At 48.4% G+C, this 22,440-nt stretch overlaps 1 protein-coding gene across 1 annotated transcript; it reads right to left on the reverse strand.

The window, feature by feature from the left end:
- Positions 1 to 202: 202 nt before the first annotated feature.
- On the reverse strand, positions 203 to 22,434 carry LOC146333467 (excitatory amino acid transporter 5-like). The gene is made up of 12 exons (XM_084826184.1): positions 22,279 to 22,434; positions 20,745 to 21,058; positions 16,286 to 16,365; positions 11,260 to 11,472; positions 8,116 to 8,158; positions 6,582 to 6,804; positions 5,771 to 5,870; positions 3,958 to 4,191; positions 2,845 to 3,039; positions 2,401 to 2,535; positions 979 to 1,078; positions 203 to 868 (listed from the first exon to the last, which is right to left on the reverse strand). The coding sequence occupies exons 2-12, from the start codon at positions 20,916 to 20,918 to the stop codon at positions 737 to 739; spliced, it is 1,629 nt and encodes a 542-aa protein (XP_084682310.1). The 5' UTR covers positions 20,919 to 21,058; positions 22,279 to 22,434; the 3' UTR covers positions 203 to 736.
- Positions 22,435 to 22,440: the final 6 nt, after the last annotated feature.

Here is a 22,440-nt window from a genome sequence, read left to right on the forward strand (position 1 = left end):
GCCGGTGTGCGTGCATGCACTTGTGCAGTGAGGGAGATGACAACATCAGAGCGCCACACAGCACACACATCACAGTCAGATTTTCAGACACCTAACAAAAATCTGGCAGTCGGCTCTACCAATGTCTGCTCATTGAAGACGCATCTAGCTTTCAGAGCTGCATGCAGAGCTTCTCACTGTTCAGAAAGAAATAAAAAATCTTGCTATAAAAAGTGTTGTTTTAATTAAAAAAAAAAGTTCCAAGAAAAAAATAGTAAAGACAAAATGCAAACAGAGAAAATGGGCAAAGCCCTTTGACAAAGCTGCCCCTTGCAGGTTCTGCATGACCACACTCACACTTTTGAAAAAGTCAGTGTGATCTCCAGACATTCTTAGCTAGTAGCCCTTGGTCTTTTTTCATCCTAGGAAACTTATCCTAACCTATTTCCTGAGGTGCTGTGACATTAGTACGAAGTGGCTTCAGAAGGTTCCTTCTTCTAAGAACCAAGATGCTGACTTTCCATCACGCTGGAGTTGCAAGCAGTTGGCAAATGGGATTCCTTTCGTCCCCACAAGAGGAGGTCACCCTTCTGCCGTGCTTTGCATCATTCCTGGCTTCCCTACAGACCAAATCTCACCATCATATTTGTGCCAGATGAAGCATTTGTGCAGCAGGACACATGGAGAGTTAAGCAGCGGCGGCAGCACCTCAGCACCAATGCCAATTCCTTTCCTGGGAGCAAGAAAGCCACAAGCGTTACACCTGACAGATGTTGTAGTTTGTTCGTTCAGATAAAACATCTCCAGTAATTTCCATCACGTGGTCCTTGGGTTGGGAGAGAGATGCCTCTGCCATGGCCAGCTTGTTTTTATTGTTCTCGGGATCTTCCTGGCAGTGGGAAGAAAAACAGGAAGTAAGATAAATGGGCCTCACCCCACCTCAGCCAGCCCTCCATTGTCTCCACATTTAAGCCCTCCTCAGGTAACATCCACACGTACTTCGGGTGGTTTCGCAGCAAAATCTTTATGACAGACGTGTGCTATAATTCCTGCTGCCAGTGCATCACCCAGGACATTGGTCATTGTGCGTAGTCTGTCCCTAGATGATGGGAGCAAAGAGTACAGTTAGAAGCTACGTCAATGCAGGAAGCTTCAGATGGTCGGTGAGGCTGGGGGAATGATACGCACATCCCAGTTCCCCGTTGCTCCGTAACAGAACAAAGTGGAACTTCTGCAGCTCTCATCTGAACAGCCAAAGCTGCTCTCAGAGGACACATCTGATGGATGGGGAATCATCCCCTGTGTTTCTGGAAGCCAGGCCCTTCCTGGGACTGTCCTGTTGGCTCTTTTTCCTTAGGTGGACTACACCAAATCATTCAAGATATCGGACCATGAAAACTGGCCCATGGACCACTTACTAGCTCCTCTGGCAAGGGACATCAGGATTGATCCAGCAGGCCTAAGGGTCAGGCACTGATCCTGCACCCCCAGAACTGCATGCAGTTCACGCTGGGACACTAGCACTGTAGCCCAGAACCATCCTGGTGCTGGGTATCAGGTGATCTCAGATGGCGAATCCCACACCACTGTCTCCTATAAAGCTCCCAGATCTGCCAAACTCCCTCAGCCTAGCAACTCATTGGCAAGGAAGGCTACCGCCACCCTCTCCACCTCCAAATCATCCAGCTGCCTGTCTTCTCCAGGCCACATGATCTGAGTGCCTGACAAGGGAGTGGAGTTGGCCGACTGGGTTTTGGGCAGTTGGCAGGAAGGTACCCCTGCCATTCTAGTCAACTGACTGCCCTGAGATCCCTAGTGCATCAATGAGTGAGCAAGCTGATTTATTTTATATTTAAATTTATACCGTGTATTTCTGCCTTGAGACAGTCATCAGGACAAACACTTTATAAATGGAAACGCAAGAAAGCAAAGCATTAAATCAAGATATTCTGAGTGGTCGGTACATCAATTCCACTTGAAAAGAGACAGTTACAGAATGATGCTACTTGGGGTGCAATCTAGGACATCTTAGGCAGATGGGCTACCCACTCTCATCTAGGGGAAGGAAATTCCCCAGCTATGGAAGGAGAAAAGCCTGACTGCTCCCCCCGTCCCCAAAGTCTTTTCTTTTGCAGATGAAAAGGCAAGGCTGCTAAATACATACTGCTTTGGACCGAGTCTTTTAAACACGTGTGTTAATGATCTCAAAATGGGGGCCCAGAATTTCATCCACAAACATTTCACAAAGAGCATCTGGTGGTGCTGCCTATAAAACCTAAGTGCAGAACTGAGAAGAGCTCCCTGACCCCCAGGTTTCTGCCCAGCCCTCTTTGATCCATATCCAAACCCCACAACCCAAATGGACTTTGGAAACTCCCGGGCACCCAAATGTGGAGACAGGAGTGGGGGTGAGCAACTCACAAGGCCCAGTCAATGGCAATGATCAGAGTGATGTCTTCTGTGGGGAGACCGACAGAGGTCAGCACGATAACCATTGTGACAAGGCCTGACTGGGGAATCCCGGCTGCCCCAATGCTCGCCGCCGTGGCCGTGATGCTGTGGAAAGGAAAGGAGAGAGACTGGGATGCTGTTGCCATGGGAAACGGACTTTCCTACCTATCACAGCTATCAAACGGATGAATGCTAAAGCCTTCCCTTGGTTGCTGTTGTTTTTTTAGCATCTGCTTCAGTTGCAAAGACCAGGGGAGGAAAGAGGAATGGAGGCATTCAAGACAAGGCTGGACAGCCATCTGCCAGGGATGCTCTGACTTGGATTCCTGCATTGAGCAGGGGGTTGGACTCGATGGCCTTGCAGGCCCCTTCCAACCCTGCTATTCTATGATTCTATGAAGAGGGCAGATTTACCTGATGGTTATGATCTGTCCCAAGTCCAGGTCATACTCATTGACTTGTGCGATAAATATGGCCGCCACTGCCTCATACAGGGCAGTTCCGTCCATGTTGATGGTTGCGCCAACTGGAAGGACAAACCGGGCTATCCGTCTGTCGATCCCATTGTTCTCTAGAAGACACTTCAGGGTGATGGGCAACGTGGCTGAGCTGTGAGAGAAAAGCCGAACTTGTTAATGGAAGCGGATGTTCTCATGGCCGTTATAAAGAAATGCAGCCTAGAAAGATGTATGGCTGGCAGATGGGAGTATTTTCTAAGCAGAATAACTGTGTGGCTGTTAAATGTTACTGAGGATGGAGGGTCTGTGTGGAAGCCACACAGAAAGATGGAAACCATCTTTCCTCAAGGTAAGGCATTTGCTCCAGGAATAAGATAGGTAAGAGCTACTTTTCCTGAGGTAGGAAATATAAATGGCAAACACCCACTCAGGTCAGGCCTGTCTGTGTTCCGATCTGTTGCTGTTAAGGATGTTCAAACTCTGCTATTCTGCCATCTTATATTTAGTGCCTGGGAAAATTAAATTTTCCCACTAGCTAGCTGTCCCATTCCAGGGTCCCTTCAGGCTCTCAGGGGAAGGTGCCAGTAAGTTCAAGGCAGGAATGTGAATCAAGGCAGGACAAAAGTAGGACCCTGGGTAGCTCCAAATAGGCCCTGCTGGCTGGAATTCTCTCCTACTAGGAGAATAGGAGGATGTTGCCTCAGCAGGTGGACTAAAGCCTTATGTAGTCTGACAAGACTTGCAGTGTGGTCAGCTCCACCCCTCTTGGAGGAGCTGACAGGACCGTTCAAGGGCCCTCGCCTGATTCTGCAACCTGACTTATGCAAGGCTGGGGAGATGGAGATTCTGCTGGTAACTCAGCCTTTGAGCCAGGGGATGATGGCAGGTCTGCGTCCTCTGGCCGGGAGGGCCTTGAATAAGGCACTGACTTTCCTACCCCCGAGGAAGTAGCCTGTGTCTTGTCCTCATCAGAATCCTCTGCTGCACACTGCAAGACCCAAAGGATAGGGCTCGTGACACTAAGTGGAGCATGTCAAGAGTTTGTGTCAGCATCACCCTTGTTTTCCACCTGGATGATGTCGCCAGAGCGATCAGCAGGGCCTGGAAGATCCCTCGGATGAAGGAGAAAGGGTTTCTCTTGGTAATGAGCACAAACAGCAGAGGCAAGACGCAAAGGCCGTGGATGGCCAAGCCAGTCACGACCGTCGTGGCGTAGAGGCCCAGCTTCTTCCCGACCACAGAGGGGTCTTCCATCTCCAAGATCTTCCCAGCAATCAAGAAGACGATACCGAAAGGGAAGTACCTGCAAAACATAAGATCAGTGAGAAAGCCCGGCATGTGTGGCGCCTGTGATGAGGAGACTCCTGTTCCCACTGCCTGGGGGTCTCATGGTGTGGAGGAAGGAGGGACAAGGGAGCAAATGGGTGGATTCCAGCATCCAGTGTGGAGGTGAAAAGTGAATGGCTGAGGATGGGATGGAGGCAGGGGAAGTGTGTAGGAAGGGACAAGGCTGAGCATGGTTATTCCAGTTCCCAGTTCCTTACTTGCACAAAAGTTTGAAACAGAAAACTGAATAAGGACCTAAACTCAATACGCCCCTGCGCCCTAAAATATGCTTTGGACTACCCACGTACCATGTACATGGCTGGGAGAGTTCCCCCTTCAAGATCATTAAAAGGGGAGCAGTGCAGGATGGAAGAAAGGCAATGAGACTGACGGCACTTAGAATGCTGATTGCCTCCCGCCCAAAGTGGTGGATGTCAAAGGCCCGACAGTGCTGTAAACTGAGGCTTTCTAAGCAAGGCCTCATCTCTCCCTTCTCCCCTGCTGTTTCTCACTGGCAACTGGTATTCTACATAGACTGCCACTGGATGTGGAGGTTCCGTTTATCTGCCATGATTCATAGCCATTGGACAGACCTCTCCTCCTCCAGGAGTTTAATCCCCTTTTAAAGCCATCTAAGCTAGTGGCTATCCCAATATCTTGCGGCAGCAAATTCTATGCATTTATTTCATTAGGATATTCACATCCCACTTCTCAACTCGAGCCCTCGGAGCGGCTTACAATATTTATAAAACACAACGGCTACAACAACCACATGCTCCAAACACAAGACTGAACAGCACAACCAGCTCCACTTGAGCAGGATGCAGCATCTGATGTTCCTTACCACAGGGCGGTTGCTGTCATTTGGCCCTGTGGAGAGGGGCAGTTCAACTGGAGAGGCCCTGAGGTTGGTGTCAGATATGGCGGGCGGGGTGGGGGGCAGTGGAACTGAGCAGGCCCTGATGGTCTCCTTGCCTTCCATAACCCCATTATGTTAACTATGTGCTGCCCTTTCTTTGGTCCATCCAGAATCTACTGCCCATCAGTTTCACTGGGTGACTGTCCCCCCTACCCCCCACCAGAAGTTTTAGTGTTATGAAAGAGGGCAAAAAGCCCCTATCTGTTGTTACCTGGCGGCTCAACTGGAGTGGTCTGGGAGCAGGGGAGACGTGAAGGTTGCTCAGGCTGGGGGCAACAACATATAGAGAGAAGGAAGTCAACTGGTTCTGCAAACCTACACCACAGCTGTCAGGATCTCTGGCTGGCCGCTGAGTGGGATGAGGGTGTCATCATGGCATCCTCCTCCTCTTTGGGTTCTACGGCGGGCACCTCTAGCAATACCAGATGAGCTGGCAGAGCTACAACAGCTCAAATGCCTTCTAAGCTCTCCTTATTTGTTTGTTTGTTACATTTCTATACCACCCAATAGCCAAAGCTCTCTGGGCGGCTTACAAAGATTAGTTCACCATAAGAAGTTTCCACGTGTTGTGCTTCGAAGCCACAAGAGCCCACTTCTCTATGAGGTGTCCCTTTACAACTGGTTCAACAGGACTTACCAGACGCCCATGGCAACGATCTTCATCACGGCCTCGTTCAAGCACTGGCACACGTTGACCAGAGGAGCCCCACGCTCACCCATCTTCCCCAAAAGGAGGCCTGCAGTCAGAAACAGTCACCCATTATTGGCCCCAACAGTATACAGTCCCACTTGGATGATGAAAAACTGTCCCCTGTTATTGAGACACAACAAGGCAAAAGCAAAGCGATTTCCAATTTTTGGATGATTGGAAAAAAGAGGATTTTATACTGGATAAGAATAATCTTTATGAAAATCTATACTCATGTGTATTATTGTTTATTTATTTACAGCATTTTTATATCACTCTTCAGCCAAAAAAGGCTCCTAAATAGCTTACAAAGAATAATAAAACAATCCTTGCCCTCCAGCTTACAATCCAAAGGGCATGACACAAAAGGAAAAGGGATTGGGAAAGAGGAGGGAAAAAAGCAATACTCAGGCGCCAGCTTTTCATTTCGATGTATTATTAATGTTGCGGTGTTCTTTTTATGGTATCGATGAATGGTGTATGTCAGACTTCCCCAAGCTGGTGTCCTCCAGATGCGTTGGACTACAACCCCCATAAACCCCCAGCCAGCTATGCTGGCACATCTATGTTGGTGTATGTAGGAAAGCTGGTGTACGCACATAACTGTTGATTCTGGAGGAACTGTGCACTGATTCTTTTAACATTTGTTAAAATAAAGATTAATCTCTTGCTGTGTGGAGAAAAATGATGTCTCTCTAAATCCTACTCCATCAAATCTATACATATGGGGGATGCCCCCAATCAGAAGTTGGCCATGTACCAATCGTGGCTGAGAAGATAACTATCCCCAGGACGTTCATTTCATTATTGCTGTCAGGGAGGGTCTGGTAGGTCATTTCTGGAGATGGCGTGATCTCGAGGAGCACCGGCCGCTGGATCTCTGGATTTTCAGTATCCGGCACAAAGTAAATGAAACTTAGAGACTTCCTTGGCATATTTGGAGCCCCCGAGGACTTCACCACGGGGACAAGAACTGTTCGGTACTGGAAGTAAAGCAGAGGTACGTGACAGTTCAAATCTGAAGCCAAATTTCTCGAAGCCTCAAAAGGTATTGATTTATTCATTCATTTAATTAATTAAGTAGAGTATTTATATAAGCTGCCTTTCTAGAACAAGCCCCACCCAAGATGTTGAACAAGATACAATAAAAATGTAAATACACGAATGTAATATTATAATAAAATGTAATATAATAAAAAAGCTGGATGGGCTGCTTGAGACTCTCTTTCCCCACAATTTAGGCAGGTCTGGTCTTTTGCATTCCCAACCTGCGAAAACAGCTTCCATTTTGTTAGTAGCAAGAAAGTAAATGCCACCAGAGGGCACTTTGTGATGAACAACAACACCGAAGTCAGCTGAAGCCATGTTGGTGCATTTGAACAAAATTCACAGGGACAGGGGAAAAGCCCATTACTAGGGAAGGGCTGTGGTTCAGTGGTAGCATACCTGCTTTGCATGCAAAAGGTCTCAGGTCCAAGCCATCTCCAGGTAGGGCTGGAAATACTCCTGCCTGAAACCCTGGGGAGCCGCTGCCAGTCAGTGTCAACAGTACTGAGCTAGATAGACCAAGAGTTTGACTCTGAAGAAGGCTGCTTTCTCTGCTCCTATATTACAGCGGTGGGGAACCTGTTTCAGCCTGAGGAATGAATTCAAATTCAGAGAAGATCTGCGGCGGGGGGGCGCATTCCTGTGGTGGGCATTGCCCAAGGCAAAAGGGCTGGAGCCAATACACAAAAGTACTAACACTTTAGCTTACAGCCAGTAACTAAACCCCAGGAGAGGCATTTCAACTATTTAGAACAGGGAAAATGAGCAAAAGCTGGAAAAACACCAAATGATCAGCGGTCAGAGAAAGGAGCATGGCTGTCTGGGGAACCCCAGAGGGCTGGATTTGACCCATGGGCCTGAGGTTCCCCACCACTGCCATATTAGGAACAATCAATGTTCCCCATGCAGTATGCAAGTTCCTAAGTTCCACAGAATGTTTGCTCAGGCTGAATGCCACAAAGAAAAGGATGGGGCGGAGAGCTCATTCTGACAGACGTGGGATGTGTCACGAGTTCATTTTGCTGGAAGCTGTCGATACATCCAGAAAGACCCAGCGCATTCTAGTGCCTCAGAACTTCTAAACTTGCTCTCACCCCAGGCTGGGGATCAGTAGCGACTACAGCCTAAATCAATGGCACCTGAGACACACTATAAGAGAGGAGAGAGAAGCAGCTACTGCTGCACTGGAAACTTGGCTTGACATCTCACAAGCCCACCTAGGAAGGAGTTCTGTATCAGGCGCTTACCTGCTGGAACGAAGCCTCGATGAGATTGGAAGGAAACATATTTCTGCAGGAGACAAAAAGAAATGGAAGTGAGAAGGCTGCATGGAGACTTTTAAAAAGAGGTTTAGAACATTTATATTATTTGTTTGTTTTTGTTTACAAGATTTAGGGCTTTTCTACATGAGGCTTTTAACCCACCACTTTACCGAGGCGTCTGGTTCGAAATTTTTTGTGGGGTTAAGAACAACTCCTTACACATGGGGCTTTCCTTTCTCTGCCTTTCTATATGCTCCATACACTACCACTATGGAATGCTGGTATAGCAGAATGGCGGAAATACATGAGGGTTTCATGACACCATCCACCAATTCCAGACTTTCCCGTTAGAAAAATACCCCGCTAAAATGGTTGCAAAGGATGCCCATGTCATGTAAAGCACCCGCAAACGACTGTGAATTAGGAATCATGAGTGCACAATAAAAGCCTTGTGAAGAAAGGTTCGCATATCCCACTCTATCCTGAGTGGTGAACAATAAAAGAAAACAATCAAAATACAAAATTGAAATATTTAAAATCAGATTATAACAACGGAACCGTGGCTGGTCAATCAGGGAAGGCTTGTTTAAATATAAATGTCTTCAGCAGGAACAGAAAACAAAACAATGTTGGTGCCTGCTTAACATCAACAGGCAGGAAGTTCCACAAAGAGGGAGCCGGTGCACTGAAGGCTCTACTCTGAGTGGATTTCAAACGGACTGCAGATCCATGTGGAACCACCAGAAGTGCCTCATCTGATGACCTCAGTTATATATCCTGCCTTCCCATTTAAAACACACACACAAAACCAAACATCAAGGCAACTTAGACAGGGAAAAATTATTAACTAGAAAATCCAGTTGAACGACCAGCAAAAGAATGCAATAAAACATCTTGTCTGAAAATAGCAGTAGTGAGGGGGCAGTAAGGAAAATTAATCATCTGCCAAACATGTGGGAGAATAAACCCATTCTGACGTGGCGCAAAACAGGCTGTAAAGTCAATGCTGGCCAAATTTTTCTGGGGAGGGGGCTCCACAACTGAGGTGCCACCATGGAAAATGCCCTGGCTCTGGTAGCCACACACCTAGCCTGGAGAGGAAGGGGTGGCCAGAGCAGGCCGTGAGCACATGATCTCAAAAGACAGGCAGATCCATTTCAGAGAAGGGGGTCCTTAGGATTTTCAAATATGAACTGGAATAAACAGCTTGCAAATTGTAGAATGGATTTTTATAAAAATTATCCAGAGTGTTTTCACCACGCATATTTTCATAATGAAATCTCTAACCCTTAATGGTCTAAGAAAGAAAATGCAAATGCAGGTGCTCCAAGCAGCTTTACAGCCAGCGGGCATCTAAGGTGCCCCCTTAAGGTGCAGTTGAAGGCACACTTGGAAGAAACCGATTATCTAGACCCATTTCAGTCGGGCTTCAGGCCTGGGCATGGGACAGAAACGGCCTTGGTCGCCTTGGTGGATGATATGAGGAGGGCTCTGGATAGGGGTGAATGCTCCTTCCTTGTTCTCCTCGACCTCTCAGCGGCTTTTGATACCGTTGACCACGGTATCCTCCTGGACCGCCTGGAGGGGTTGGGCATTGGAGACACTGTATTGTGGTGGTTCCGGTCCTTCCTCTCCGGCAGGTACCAGAGGGTAGCACTGGGAGTGGAGGTTTCGGACCCGTGGCCACTTACTTGTGGGGTGCCACAGGGTTCCATCCTCTCCCCGATGCTATTTAACATCTATGTGAAGCCACTGGGGGCTATCATCAGGAGGTTTGGGGTGCAGTGTCATCAATATGCGGATGACACGCAGCTCTACCTCTCATTCAAATCTTCACCAAGGTTGGCCGTAGAATCCCTGTCCAAATGTCTGGAGACGGTGAGTGGCTGGATGGGGAGGAATAAGCTGAAGCTGAACCCTGACAAGACCGAGGTACTTTTGGTGGGAGACAAGAGGAGGCTGGGGGATGCTGACCTGGTGTTGAATGGGGTACGGCTACCCTTGAAAGACCAGGTCCGCAGCCTAGGGGTCATTTTGGACTCCCAGCTGTCCATGGAGGCTCAGCTGTCAGCTGTGAGCCGGACAGCGCTGTATCAACTCCATCTGATACGGCGGCTGCGCCCCTTCCTTCCCGACCATCTGCTCCCATCGGTAGTACATGCCCTGGTCTCCTCTCGTTTAGACTACTGTAATGCGCTCTACGTGGGGTTACCCTTGAAGACGGTTCGGAAGCTGCAGCTGGTACAGAACGCGGCGGCTCGCCTGATTAAAGGCAGCCGCCGGCGAGATCACATCACTCCAGTGCTGAAGGAGTTGCATTGGTCACCAGTTGTTTTCCGGGCCAAATTCAAGGTGTTGGTTTTGACCTTTAAAACCCTATATGGTTCCGGCCCAGCCTATCTTAAGGAGCGCCTCCAGCAACACCAGACAGGCCGCTTAACAAGATCAGCCTCAGATGGCCTTCTCTCTGTCCCATCAGCCAGGACAGCTAGACTGGTGGGGACGAGGGAGAGGGCCTTCTCTGTGGTGGCCCCCACTCTGTGGAACTCCCTCCCTAGGGAACTCCGTCATGCCCCCTCTTTAATGAGCTTCTGTCGTGCATTAAAAACGTGGTTGTTCAGGCAGGCAATTGGGGTGGGTTAGGGTATTTTTTAAAAAAAAAAATTATGGTAAAATTTTGTTGTTTTAAATTGTTTTATGGTGGGTTGTACATCGCCCAGAGTGGCTGGGTGACCAGTCAGATGGGCGATTAATAAATTTAATAAATAAATAAATAAAGGAAGGATTACAGTTGTCAGAGGGTGACTCTCTGAGGCCCTGGACCTCTGCCCCTGCACACATGTTCCCCCCCATCTGATTTTTCCCAATCCTGATGAGGGGGTGGGGGTGGGAGGAAATTACTTTAAAAATGTCCTCAGCTTTTGTGACAAGAGGAGACATATCAAGCACAGCTCTGCCAAACTTTTGGAGATGCATCATTTATTCCAGTAGCAAACCAGGAGCACGGATGAACTCCAGAGTACTTGCCTCCTCCTCCTTATCCATTTTAAGCATGCACCGTGGGGCTCCTCAGGGTACGCAAACAGCATCCATTAGGCATGAATATAAGCAGAGTAGGAGCACAGGTACCTGATGAGGTCCAGCAAAGCATCAGCAGAGCTGAGCACCACTTTGCTGACCATGTACTCCTCCTTCTGGGCAGCGGCCCCGGGGTGGATACTGATGACCAAGATGATTCCGGTAGTCACAGCAAAGAAGGTTGTCCAGAGGTAGTAGGTAATGGTGATGATCCCCATTTTCCCACAGACTTTGGAGTCCATGGTGGCCAGACCAGACATCAAGCTGAAGTGGGGGAGAAAGAGAGAGAGGACGTGGTGGTGGATGCTCTGGTATCTATGTCTGGCACAGCCTGATCCTGCGTGTTCCATGATGTTGGCTTTTGGCCAAACCTAGTTAGGTCATCAGCAAAGGGAGGTGGTGCATGTGTGTGTCTTTTTTCGGTGAAACTCTGGCTCCCTGTTTTACTCGTACAATGATTTGGGCTCTCCAGCGTAGTGGGCACCAGTGGCTCCCTGCTTCTCCTGGCTTTTATTTTATTAACATTTTTAATTATTGTTTTTTTTAAACCGGGAGGCTGGCATGCTGCAAAGTGAAGCACTGCCTTCCAGCACTATCTTTATTTGGGCTCCGAAGAGCGGCTTTATGGTTTGGGCTCAGCCCCCACCTCTGCCTTGTGCTTAGGTTCTTGGGCAAGTTACTTTTCTTTGAGCCTCACCAGTTTGCCTTCTGGGAAGGGAGTGTTATGACCGGCCATGCTCACTCTGGCAGCCAGTTTATGGATGAGCAAGCCCCTTGTGGCAGCCATTTTGTGGGAGTGTTCATGACACTCTCAAAAGTGCCCATGAACCCCAAAAGGTTGGGGACCCCTGTGCAGACAGACAGAGGAATCCAGGTTATTCCAGCCTGACACCACATGTCCCTTGCAGAGCTACCTCTGGTCACCCTGATGCCAGCATGTTTCCCTGTGAATGTGGAATTAGAATGTCCTTCATGGTTTTTTTATTTTTATTATTATTATTATTATTGATAAGAATACATCCCTGCAAATATAAAAATAAACTTCGGGGAGAAAGGGACTGCATATGGGTTCCCCCACAGGGCCAAGCGTTGTTGGGCACTTGCCAAAGCCCACGACCCAGAGGGTGTCCCCTGGCAACCCCCAAGGTCTGCTGGCCCTGCTATTCCTCTTCCTTGCTATCCCCACTTGTTTACCTGACCTGAGTGTGCAAGCAGGGGCAACAGTGAGGACATGAAGTAACATCCTCCACTTGTCTGAGGAACATGGGAAGCGGTCTTGTACCAAGTCACATTCGCAGTCCATCTGGCTCAGTATTGTTGACGCTGACGGGCAGCAACGGCTCTCCAGGGTTTCAGCCGGGCGCTTTCCCAGCCTTGCCTGGTGATGCCAGGAATTGACCCTGGGATCTTCCGTATGCAAAGCAGTGGCTCTTCCACTGAGCCACGGCCCTTCCTTTGGGGCCAGAGGAGAGGGCACGCAAATAGGTAGTGGTGAGAATTGTGGGGAGGAGGGAGCCCAATTGGAGAGAGGGACCACTAGGGGCATCTTGCTCAAGGAGCTTCCCCCCTCAAAATCTGGAACCACTACTGATTCCGCCCCGATGAAAGTGTCCAGATCTCGGGCCTTCTGTGTAGCAACAGACTCTCTCTGGAGCTCCTGTCTTGCAAAGGGTTATCTGGCCAGCTCTCCCGTGAGCCTTTAGGGACTGACTATGACTTTCCTCTCCTGCTCCAGAAGCACACAGAAACGTTGCTTTTACACTGTTTCAATTTGCTTGCTTTCATTGAGCATCTGTAATTTCAGAGACTCGGTGTTCAACTGATTTTTGAAACTACCAAGAGAGAGAGAGAAACATAAAAATGAATGAGCAAACTTCTGCCAAACCTTGCTTCTAAGCCCAGCTTCCTGACGTTATCCCCAAAGCACAGCGTGAGCCGCTTTAACTGCTAAAATGGTGCAGCACCCAGGCCAAAAGGAAGCTTTGGGAGCTCAGATCGGTGACGCATGATCCCTGCCATGTCAGGTAATCCACAGCCCTTTCACAAGATCTAAGCTCCAGCTGCACGTTCTGTGCCATGTGGTTGACCTCGTTAAGGGAAAATTGACAGAATGGCTAATTATAGCCAGCAGAGGCTTTCTTCACATGGAGCTTTTATCCTGCAATTGAGATGGCTCCTTCACGGAAGTTTGCGGGCTCTTTAGACATAGCCATGATCATCCCAGGCATCTCCTGCATTAAATGCCCTTTGTTCCATTTTTAAATAGATCTCAGATAATGAGCTATCACACTGCCCCCCTCCCCCGTTCTGTTCTACTTCAGTTTCCTCTGTGAAAAGAGTATAAGCAGCAAGAAAAGGAGCGAGATCAATGAAAGATAATTGGAAGACTCAAATAGGGGAGAAGGGGAAAGGGGAGGGGGGAAAGGAAGCACCTGAAAAAGGGAGTCGTGATCCTGCATCTAAAATGGAAGCAGAAAGCCCCGTTTTGAATGCAGGATTTTAGGCTGGTGCAGAGAGGCCCAGAGAGATGCTAAGGTGTGGCGTTGGAAAGAAGAAGCTCCTTCCAAACAGAGGCCTCTGTTGTACACGACTAAGTAATATTGGTGGAAACTAAACAGCTCTGGTGGCTGTCTTTGTCTGTTGGTCAGGTTCCTGCGAGCGCCGTGAGGTCAGCACTCACAGGAACACAAGAAGCTGCCCTATTCAGAGTCAGATCCTTGGCACATCTAGCCCAGTACTGTCGACACTGAATGGCAGCAGCTCTCCAGGGTTTCAGGGAGGATTCTTTACTACTCTTACCTGGAGATATTGGGGACTGAACCAGGGAACTTATACGTGCAAAGCAGGGGCTCTACAACTGAGCTTTGCCTCCCTTTGGAGGGGGAGACAGTCCATAGTTGACTCAGATGAGATGCCAAATTTAGTCCCTGGTTTCTTTGGTTAGTGGTGCTGGGACAGACCCTGGAGTAGGGTATACGAACCCCCCTCACAAGTCCATGGGATGGGGGAGGCGACCCCTTGGAATCCTCCCCGGCCGGCTCCGCTCCCCAGCAAGTCCGTGGAGCCGCCAGCCAGACCTGTCCGCAGTTGGACTTCTGTCCGCTGCCGGTCTGCAGACGCAAATGGCGTCTGGCGTAGCGGGCGCCATTTGTGTCCCTGCTCTTTGCCATGATAGGCTACGTAAATATTTACGTAGCCTATCGCAAAAAGAGCAGGGACGCAAATGGCGTCCGCTACACCGGACACCATTTGCATCCAAAGAACAGCAGCGGATGGCTGAGTCTGCATCCTACTCTGCATCCTAGAGTAATAAAGGAACTGGCAGAAGAACTCTCAGAACCGCTGTCTATTCTCTTTGAGCAATCATGAAGGATGGGTGAAGTGCCAGATGACTGGAGGAGGGCTAATGTTGTCCCTATCTTCAAAAAGGGTAAAAAGGAGGAACCTGGGAACTATAGACCAGTCAGTCTGACATCAATCCCTGGGAAAATTCTGGAGCAGATTATCAAGCAATCCATCTGGAAGCACCTTGAAAACAATGCCGTGATTACTCGAAGCCAACATGGATTTGTCAAAAACAAATCCTGCCAGATGAATCTGATCTCATTTTTGGATCAAGTAACCTCCCTTGTGGACCGTGGGAATGCTGTAGACATAATATACCTCGACTTCAGCAAAGCTTTCGACAAAGTGCCCCATGATATCCTGATGAGCAAACTAGCTCAAAGTGGGCTAGATGAAACAATGATCTGATGGATCCACAGTTGGCTACAGAATTGGACAAAGACTGCTTATCAATGGGACCTTCTCCAACCGGGCAGAGGTAACGAGCGGGGTACCGCAGGGCTCAGTCCTGGGCCTAGTGCTCTTCAACATTTTTATTAATGACTTGGAGGAGGAGGTGCAGGGAATGCTGATAAAATTTGCAGATGACACAAAATTGGGCAGGATACAGAAACAAAATTCAAAGTGATCTTGATAGACTGGAGCGCAGGGCAGAAAACGACAGAATGACATTTAATAGGGATAAATACCAAGTTCTGCACCTAGGAAAAAGAAACCAAATGTACAGTTACAAGATGGGGGATACGTGGCTCAACAACACTACAAGTGAGAAGGATCTTGGAATTGTGGTAGATCACAAGCTGAATATGAGCCAACAATGGGATGTGGCTGCAAAAAAGGCAAATGCCATTTTGGGCTGCATTCATAGAAGCACAGCTTCCAAATCCCGGGAAGTACTAGTTCCCCTCTACTCAGCACTGGTTAGGCCTCATCTGGAGTACTGTGTTCAGTTCTGGGCACTGCACTTTAAGAAGGATGCAGACAAACTGGAGGGGGTTCAGAGGAGGGCAACAAGGATGTTCAGAGGACTGTAAACAAAGCCCTATGAAGAGAGACTGAAAGAACTGGGCATGTTTAGCCTTGAGAAGAGAAGACTGATGGGAGATATGATAGCGCTTTTCAAGTCCTTGAAAGGTTGTCACAGAGAGGAAGGCCAGGATCTCTTCTTGATCATCCCAGAGTGCAGGACACGGAATAATGGGCTCAAGTTACAGGAAGCCAGATTCCGGCTGAACATCAGGAAAAACTTCCTGACTGTTAGAGCAATACGACAATGCAACCAATAGTCCAGCACATCCAAAGGGTGCCAAGTTAGCGAAGGCTGGTTTGTGCCACACTCAGAATAACACCATCTCTAAGCTTTGAGGCTGTTTAGCCAGCTGCCCCTGGGACAGATCTCTCCAACTTTACTTTGTACAAGTATAATTGTTCTTGTACCAAAAGAAAAGAAAAAGAGCATGCAGGGAAAGGAGATTCAAAACTTTTCTTCCCCAGGGGTTTGGCTGGCATGCCCTTTCTTGTAATACACAGCTCAAAAACAACGCTTGTTTAATTCTCATATATTGAAAGCGGCAATTACACCTCTCCCCGCACAGTGTCCAGGGGAGCCAGGGAGGGTGGTTTGAAGAGAGGCCCTAGGGAAGCAAACCCTTGCCTGGCAGCTGCACCTGAGCCTGTGCTTGGCAAGTTGGCTTCCTCCACCTGCCCCCTTCCCAGCGGCCCCTGAGCTCACCTGGAGGTAATCAGCGGCAAGATTAGCATCTTTAACATCCTCATCAGGAGCTCTCCAGGGAAAGAGAAGTATTGCTTCTCCTGTAGGGAAACAGGAGAAAGAAAGCAAACAGGTCAGGCCACAAAGGACAGCACGGAAGGATGAGATGTCATTACAAGCACATAGCAGGAGCCGAGACAGTGTGTACACTGTGGGGAATTGGCCCTGTAGTTTTGCTCTCAAACTTGTCAAGACTTCACAGAACTGGTGTGCCTTTCCAGTGCTTCTGAGCCAGGCAGTCCAGGTGCAGCAACTGCCACATACTTTGCCATCACCACTAGACCCTACAGCCGATGAGGGTAGTAGGGGAAAGCCCCCATGCAAAAGGCAGCTTTGACAGATGGCACTTGTGTCGCTAAAAAGGCTTCCAAACCTCTCTCTTCTCCCCACCCATCCCATTTCCAGTGGTTGCTGTGCATATGAGAAAGAGAGAAATGCAACTATAAATGCAGAAATGCAACTATAAATGCAGTGGTGCCAGCTTTTAAAATCAATGGATGACAGCCATTCATGGAAGTGGTTTCACAATCACATGTCAGCTTTCCTACATACTTTTTATTTTTGCATCGCCTTCACATCAGATGCATTTTATCTCGGCCAAATGTTCCGCCCCCTCGCTTGTGTCTCCACGTGCGGAAATGGCTCTTTTCACACAATAAGACCTCTCTTTTTAGAGGTGTCCCTTTGGTCACTTAACAGGCACTGCATCGTTACCTGATTTCTCCTTCTTCCCCATGGCCCTAATGCCTCCCCAAAGCCTGGTCCCCAGGACACAGTTGTGGAAAAAGGGCTTGTCAATTTCACGTGTGTGTGTGTGTGTGTGTGTGTGTGTGAGGGGATTGTAGTATTTTTTCATTTGGGGTTGGTGCAGGTACGTGTCCTGTTGGAGGGCGATCTGGCAAAACTGACGAGGTTTTCCCTGTAAGTTTCACATGAGAGATGCCCCTAAAATTGGCAAGGCCTTGCCACAGCCTTGCCTGCAACACGAGCAACGGCATCTGTGAAACTGACACCACTTTCCCCCAACCTCATCAGTTTCACCGCAGACCTCAGAATGAAGGGGAGATAAAGGATGAGGTGATGAGATGGGCAGGCAGGCAAGCAAATAACGTAGAGGCTACGCACGCTGCCATCCTATCACCGACCACATCATGATGGAATTGTATCTAAGTCCAGTCACTGGGCAACCAGTATGATCCAGCTGCCAGGATAAGCAAGTGAACAGAAGAAGAGCTGTACTGGATCAGACCAAAGGCCTATCTCAGGGCTGCAGAACCTCTTTCATCCCGAGAGCCGAATTCAATGTCTGAGAAGCTCTTGGGGGCCGCATTCCAGTGGTGAGTGGGGCCAAAAATACCGGCATATTTTGGCTTAAAGCTGTTAATGCCAGTAACTAAGCCTTAGGAGAGGCATTTCAACCTTTTACCATGGGGGGGGGGGGAACTGCAAACACTGGGAAACCACCAAAAGACTGGCAGCTGGGGGAAGGGGACATGGCCATCTGGGGCAATACAGAGGGCTGGACTGGGGACCCCAGGTAGGGCAAATTTGGCCCGTGGGCCTCAGGTTCAACACACCTGACCTATCTAGTCCAGCATTCTGTTCCCACAGTTCTAACCAGCTGCCTCTGGGAAGCCCACAGGAAGGACATGAACAGCACCCTCCCGCTCATGTTTCCCAGCTGTTATTTTATTCCATCTCTAGCACTAATCCTATAATTTGAACTGGAGAAATGCAATGTATGTGTGTATGTATGTATGTATTTAAATCCTGTTTCCCAGATTTGTTTTGTTTTTAAAAGTGCAACCCTCTGGAAGCTGTTCTTTTTCTGTCTGATTTTTTCTCTATAAAGAAGTGGTCCTGAGTCACTAAATTCTATTGACCTCACTCATCAGCTTTTTGGAAGGGTGGGGAGAAAGGAGAGAAGAGGCAAAAGGGCTGAGTCTGTGGAAAAGCCCAAAATGTCCTCTTGAATATCAACAGTAGCAAACAAAAATAGTGGAGAAAAATACAAATCCAGCCAGGAAAGACAGCCTCACTCAGCAGCAGTCACCTGAAAGCGAAACCAGCTACCCAAGCTCTTTCAAACAGCGACATTTTAATTAAACGAGAAACTAATACTTGAATGTTATAAATGCAAGCTTATGGATATGTTCTAATCATGATGATGCCAAGGAAAGTTGTATGGTTTGACCTGAGCCACACTCTCTGTACCAAGGCTCAGCCCTAAAGCACTGAAGTGAGTTTCTCTGAGCATGTGCAGATCCACAAATAATGTCTCCCCGTCCCCAAACTACACGGGTGCGGAAGCAGACATGTTAAGTTTTAATAGTGAAGTTCTCAGGAAAACCTGCACCCCGACACTTTTCTGATTAAACAAATTTAACACAGCACGCAGTGCAGCAGGGAAATGGCAGGCTGCTTGCAGGGGGAATTCTGGGTACACACATGGCTGATGAGAGCCTTGGAGGGGCACTAGTTCCTAGAAGGCCACCGTTTTGCTGCCGTTAAGTACCCAGCTTAGCTTTGCATTCCCTGCTGTGACGCTGAGGCCCATAATTGAAATGACATCTCTAAAGAAGACATGACACTGTGATGACACTACGCTAGCCGTAAGAACATTTGGGTGTCACCTCGGGACACCGATGGCCCTGACATAGACAAGAAGGGGGGGTGCAGTGACAGCCCCTTCCCAGGCGATCCATTCTGATTCTTCAGGCAACCTCAACCTCTGTAATAAGTGACCACAATGCTTGAAGGTCACACAGATTGTTTGAGGGTGGCAACAGAACTGCCACTCTTAATAATTCCAAAATCCAGATAGTGTAATATCTTCATCAGGGCAACTCAAAGGCATTATAAAGGTATGGATATTGGAATTTTTCTTATGGCCGACACATAAGAAATGCCTTATTTTGGTATAACTTGGGGGAACACTGTTAATAATGGGACTGTCCCTGTCAGTACGCCCTATACTTTATTTCCCTCTGACCAGGAAAACCGGGCAAGCTGGTTTTATTGCCCCCACTGCCCATCCGTGTATACTGCATCTATACCTGAAACTCTCCAAAACACTTCATGCTTCTGATGAAGTGGACAATAGTCCACGAAAGCTTATGCCATCCTAAATTTCTTAGAGTGCCGCAAGACTCTTCGTCATTTCTGCTGTGACAGAGTAAGGGCGCAATCCTATGCACATTTAGACAGGAAAACGTCCTACAATTCCCAGCATGCCCCAGCCAGCATGGCTGGCTGGGACATGCTGGGAGTTGTAGGACGTTTCCCTGTCTAAATGTGCATAGGATTGCACCCTAAGACGGCTGCCCCTCTAGAAATGGTTATATATGTTGATATTGTTCGTTTTTGTTTTTCCTTTTTTTTTTTTAAACGTCACCTGTAGGCCTCCTTAGAAAGATTTGAAAGGCGGGATATAAATAATTGTAATAACTACATAAACAAAAAGCCAGCCTCCAAGGTCCAAAACCTCAAAATGAAGGCTGTTTGACCCAGGAGCAAAATGCAAAACTCCAGTGCAGATTGTCCCAACTTGGTGCTCTCCAGAGGTTTTGGATGTCAACCCCAGTCAGCCTCAACCAGCATGGCCAGTAGTGAGGAATGCTGGGATTTGTAGTCCAAAACATCTGGAGGGCACCCATCAGTTATTGAATTGGGAGGAGACCTGGAGTAAGGGCTGTCACCTCTTTCCAACTGCTGCTCCTGTGCTTTGGAGGCTTTATACCTCCTTTATACCTTTCCTTCTGGCTCTCCTCCTGGCCTGGCTGTAATAGCACAAACATAGCACATGAAGCTTTTCCCAGCTTGGAGGTAACTGGCCAGGAAAAAAAAACTTCAGTTAATTTCTGCATTTCAGGATGCAATTACAGACAGAAAAGACTGGCCAGAAGTAAAGGTGAGATGGTTTAAAACAGACCCCAAAGTTAGACAGGGCCCATCCAACCTTTCTGAACAAATGATGCCCAGAGAGGATCTAATTCACCAGTTGCCCAACAGGGATGGGTTGCCCTTGTTTTCCCTGATGGCAGATGGAAATTCAATAGAGGAACACTCCCCACTAGCAAAAAGCTTCACATGCAGTATCTCTATTTTCTGCCCTGTCCTTCTGACACACTTAAATTCTGTCCACAACAAAAGGCAAAGCACACACACACACACTCCCCATTCCAGGGCCAGTTAGATTTGTGCACGGCCCCCTCTAGTGATAACATCCCACAGGTGTTCCAGGCAGCACAGACTAGCAAGCCTGCAGCACTGAAGTCAAAAGTGGAGTGTACCTCCTGAGCACGTACAGAACACCTTCTCTTCACCACAGAATAGGCCATTTCCGTGCCAAGCCGTCTTTTAGAAATGCACCACTGGCTCCTGCCTTTTGCATCAGGGGCCTGTTCCACCAGTCACTTACCAGATCAGACAACTCCAGCGTCCTAAGCAGGAACCCCAGAAGGCATCCGGTCACCACCGAAAGCATGGAGAGGGTCAAGAGGCCATTCCTGCTCCAGAATGCCGTGATCCCCTTCCAGGCACCCGCAAAGCTAATGGAAAACGGGCTCAGCAACGCTTTCATCTGCTCCCACATGGTGCCTTTCAGGGTCTTGCCAAAACCTGTCGTGAACCAGAGAGTGCAGCAGTGAGGCCAGGTTTCTGGAGTCCGTGGGGCATCACTGGGGTCCCTTTGTTCCCAGAGGCATCATAGCTCCTTGCTGGATGAGAATCTGTCTGGAGGCAGAAGGAGTAAGAGGAATAGACTTACTCTTTCACTCCTCAATAATCTCCATGGAGGATCACACTAGAGCACATTCGCTATCTGAGCCCCTTTTAGCTTAATGGAAAGTGACATCTTCAACGACATATTAATCCAAGCCTGACTGCGGAAAAGGCAAGATGGGAGTCATCTTACATCTGTCATGGCAAAAACAACCCTGTCTTCCAATGGCGTTATAAAGACTTAACGGACTGACCGGGCAAGCTGTCAGCACAAACCAGCCCTGCGTTCTAGCGGCAAGATATACACAAGCACTCTGCACATGCTCGGAAACAGCTTCTAGAACTGCTTCACATTTTCTGGGTCGGACTCTAAAAATGGGTTCCAGAGGTGAGAGCTTGGAAGCCTCTGTTCCTATAATTCATTTCTCAACAAATAAAAAGCAGCAGTACTCAGGTCCCTAGAAATAATGTTTTGATCCGAGTGCACATTGCGGAGGGATGGAAGTAAGCTTTGGCTGCTCATTGAACTCTGCCGATGCTCAGAGATAATCTTGGTTTTTTTATCATTAATTCCAAAGCTTCAATAGGGCTTCAATTGTTCAAATTAAAGCCCTATTGAAGGAGCCCGGGAGAGAAGCCCCCCTGAGAGCCAGCATTTCATAGCGGTTAGTGTTGGAGTGGGACTTGGGAGATCCAGGTTCTGGCCCCCACTCGGCCATGAAGCTCACTGGGTGACTTTGGGCCAGTCACTGAGTCTCAGCCTAACCTACCTCACAGGGTTGTTGTGCAGATAAAATAGAGGAGAAGGGGGACCATGTAAGCTCCCTTGGGTTTCTGGCAAGAGGAAAAAACGTGGGATATAAATGTAAGAATAAAAATGAAATACAGAGGAAACAAAAGCCACAAAGGCATCCACCAACTCTAAGGGGTTGGTGCCGGGGGGGTTTCAGCAGAGCTCAGTGCTGGCACCTGCTTTTAATGCCAGCTCTGCAATATGTGAAGAAATGTACGGGCAAAGTGTTTGCTCTTAACAACGGAGGAAAGCTAAACAGAAGTTGGGCAGTTCTATTCCTGTCTGCTCAGAAGCAGACCTACTCCTGAGCAGACATTACACGACTGCACTGCAAGGCATTTTTATCCCAGCAGGGAATCCTTTGCATTTTTAATGCCCATTTATCTGCTGCCCCTTTCCGATCTGCAGTGCGCTGTAGCGCAGTTCACCTTTCCCCAACCTGGTGCCCTCCAGACGCTGGCTGGGGATGCTGGGGGTTGTAGTCCAACACGTCTGCAAGGCACTTGGCACATGAATTGAATTAAATCAACGCCGACCAGCCCCCTGGTCAAGGGAAAGGCTGCGGGCGTCTGAAGCGGGCTGCACTACAACTCCCAGCGTT

The sequence above is a fragment of the Heloderma suspectum genome, chromosome Z (assembly GCF_057233095.1).
Source record: "Heloderma suspectum isolate Gila_16-S chromosome Z, 16-S_ref, whole genome shotgun sequence".
NCBI classification, from domain to species: Eukaryota; Metazoa; Chordata; class Lepidosauria; order Squamata; family Helodermatidae; genus Heloderma; species Heloderma suspectum.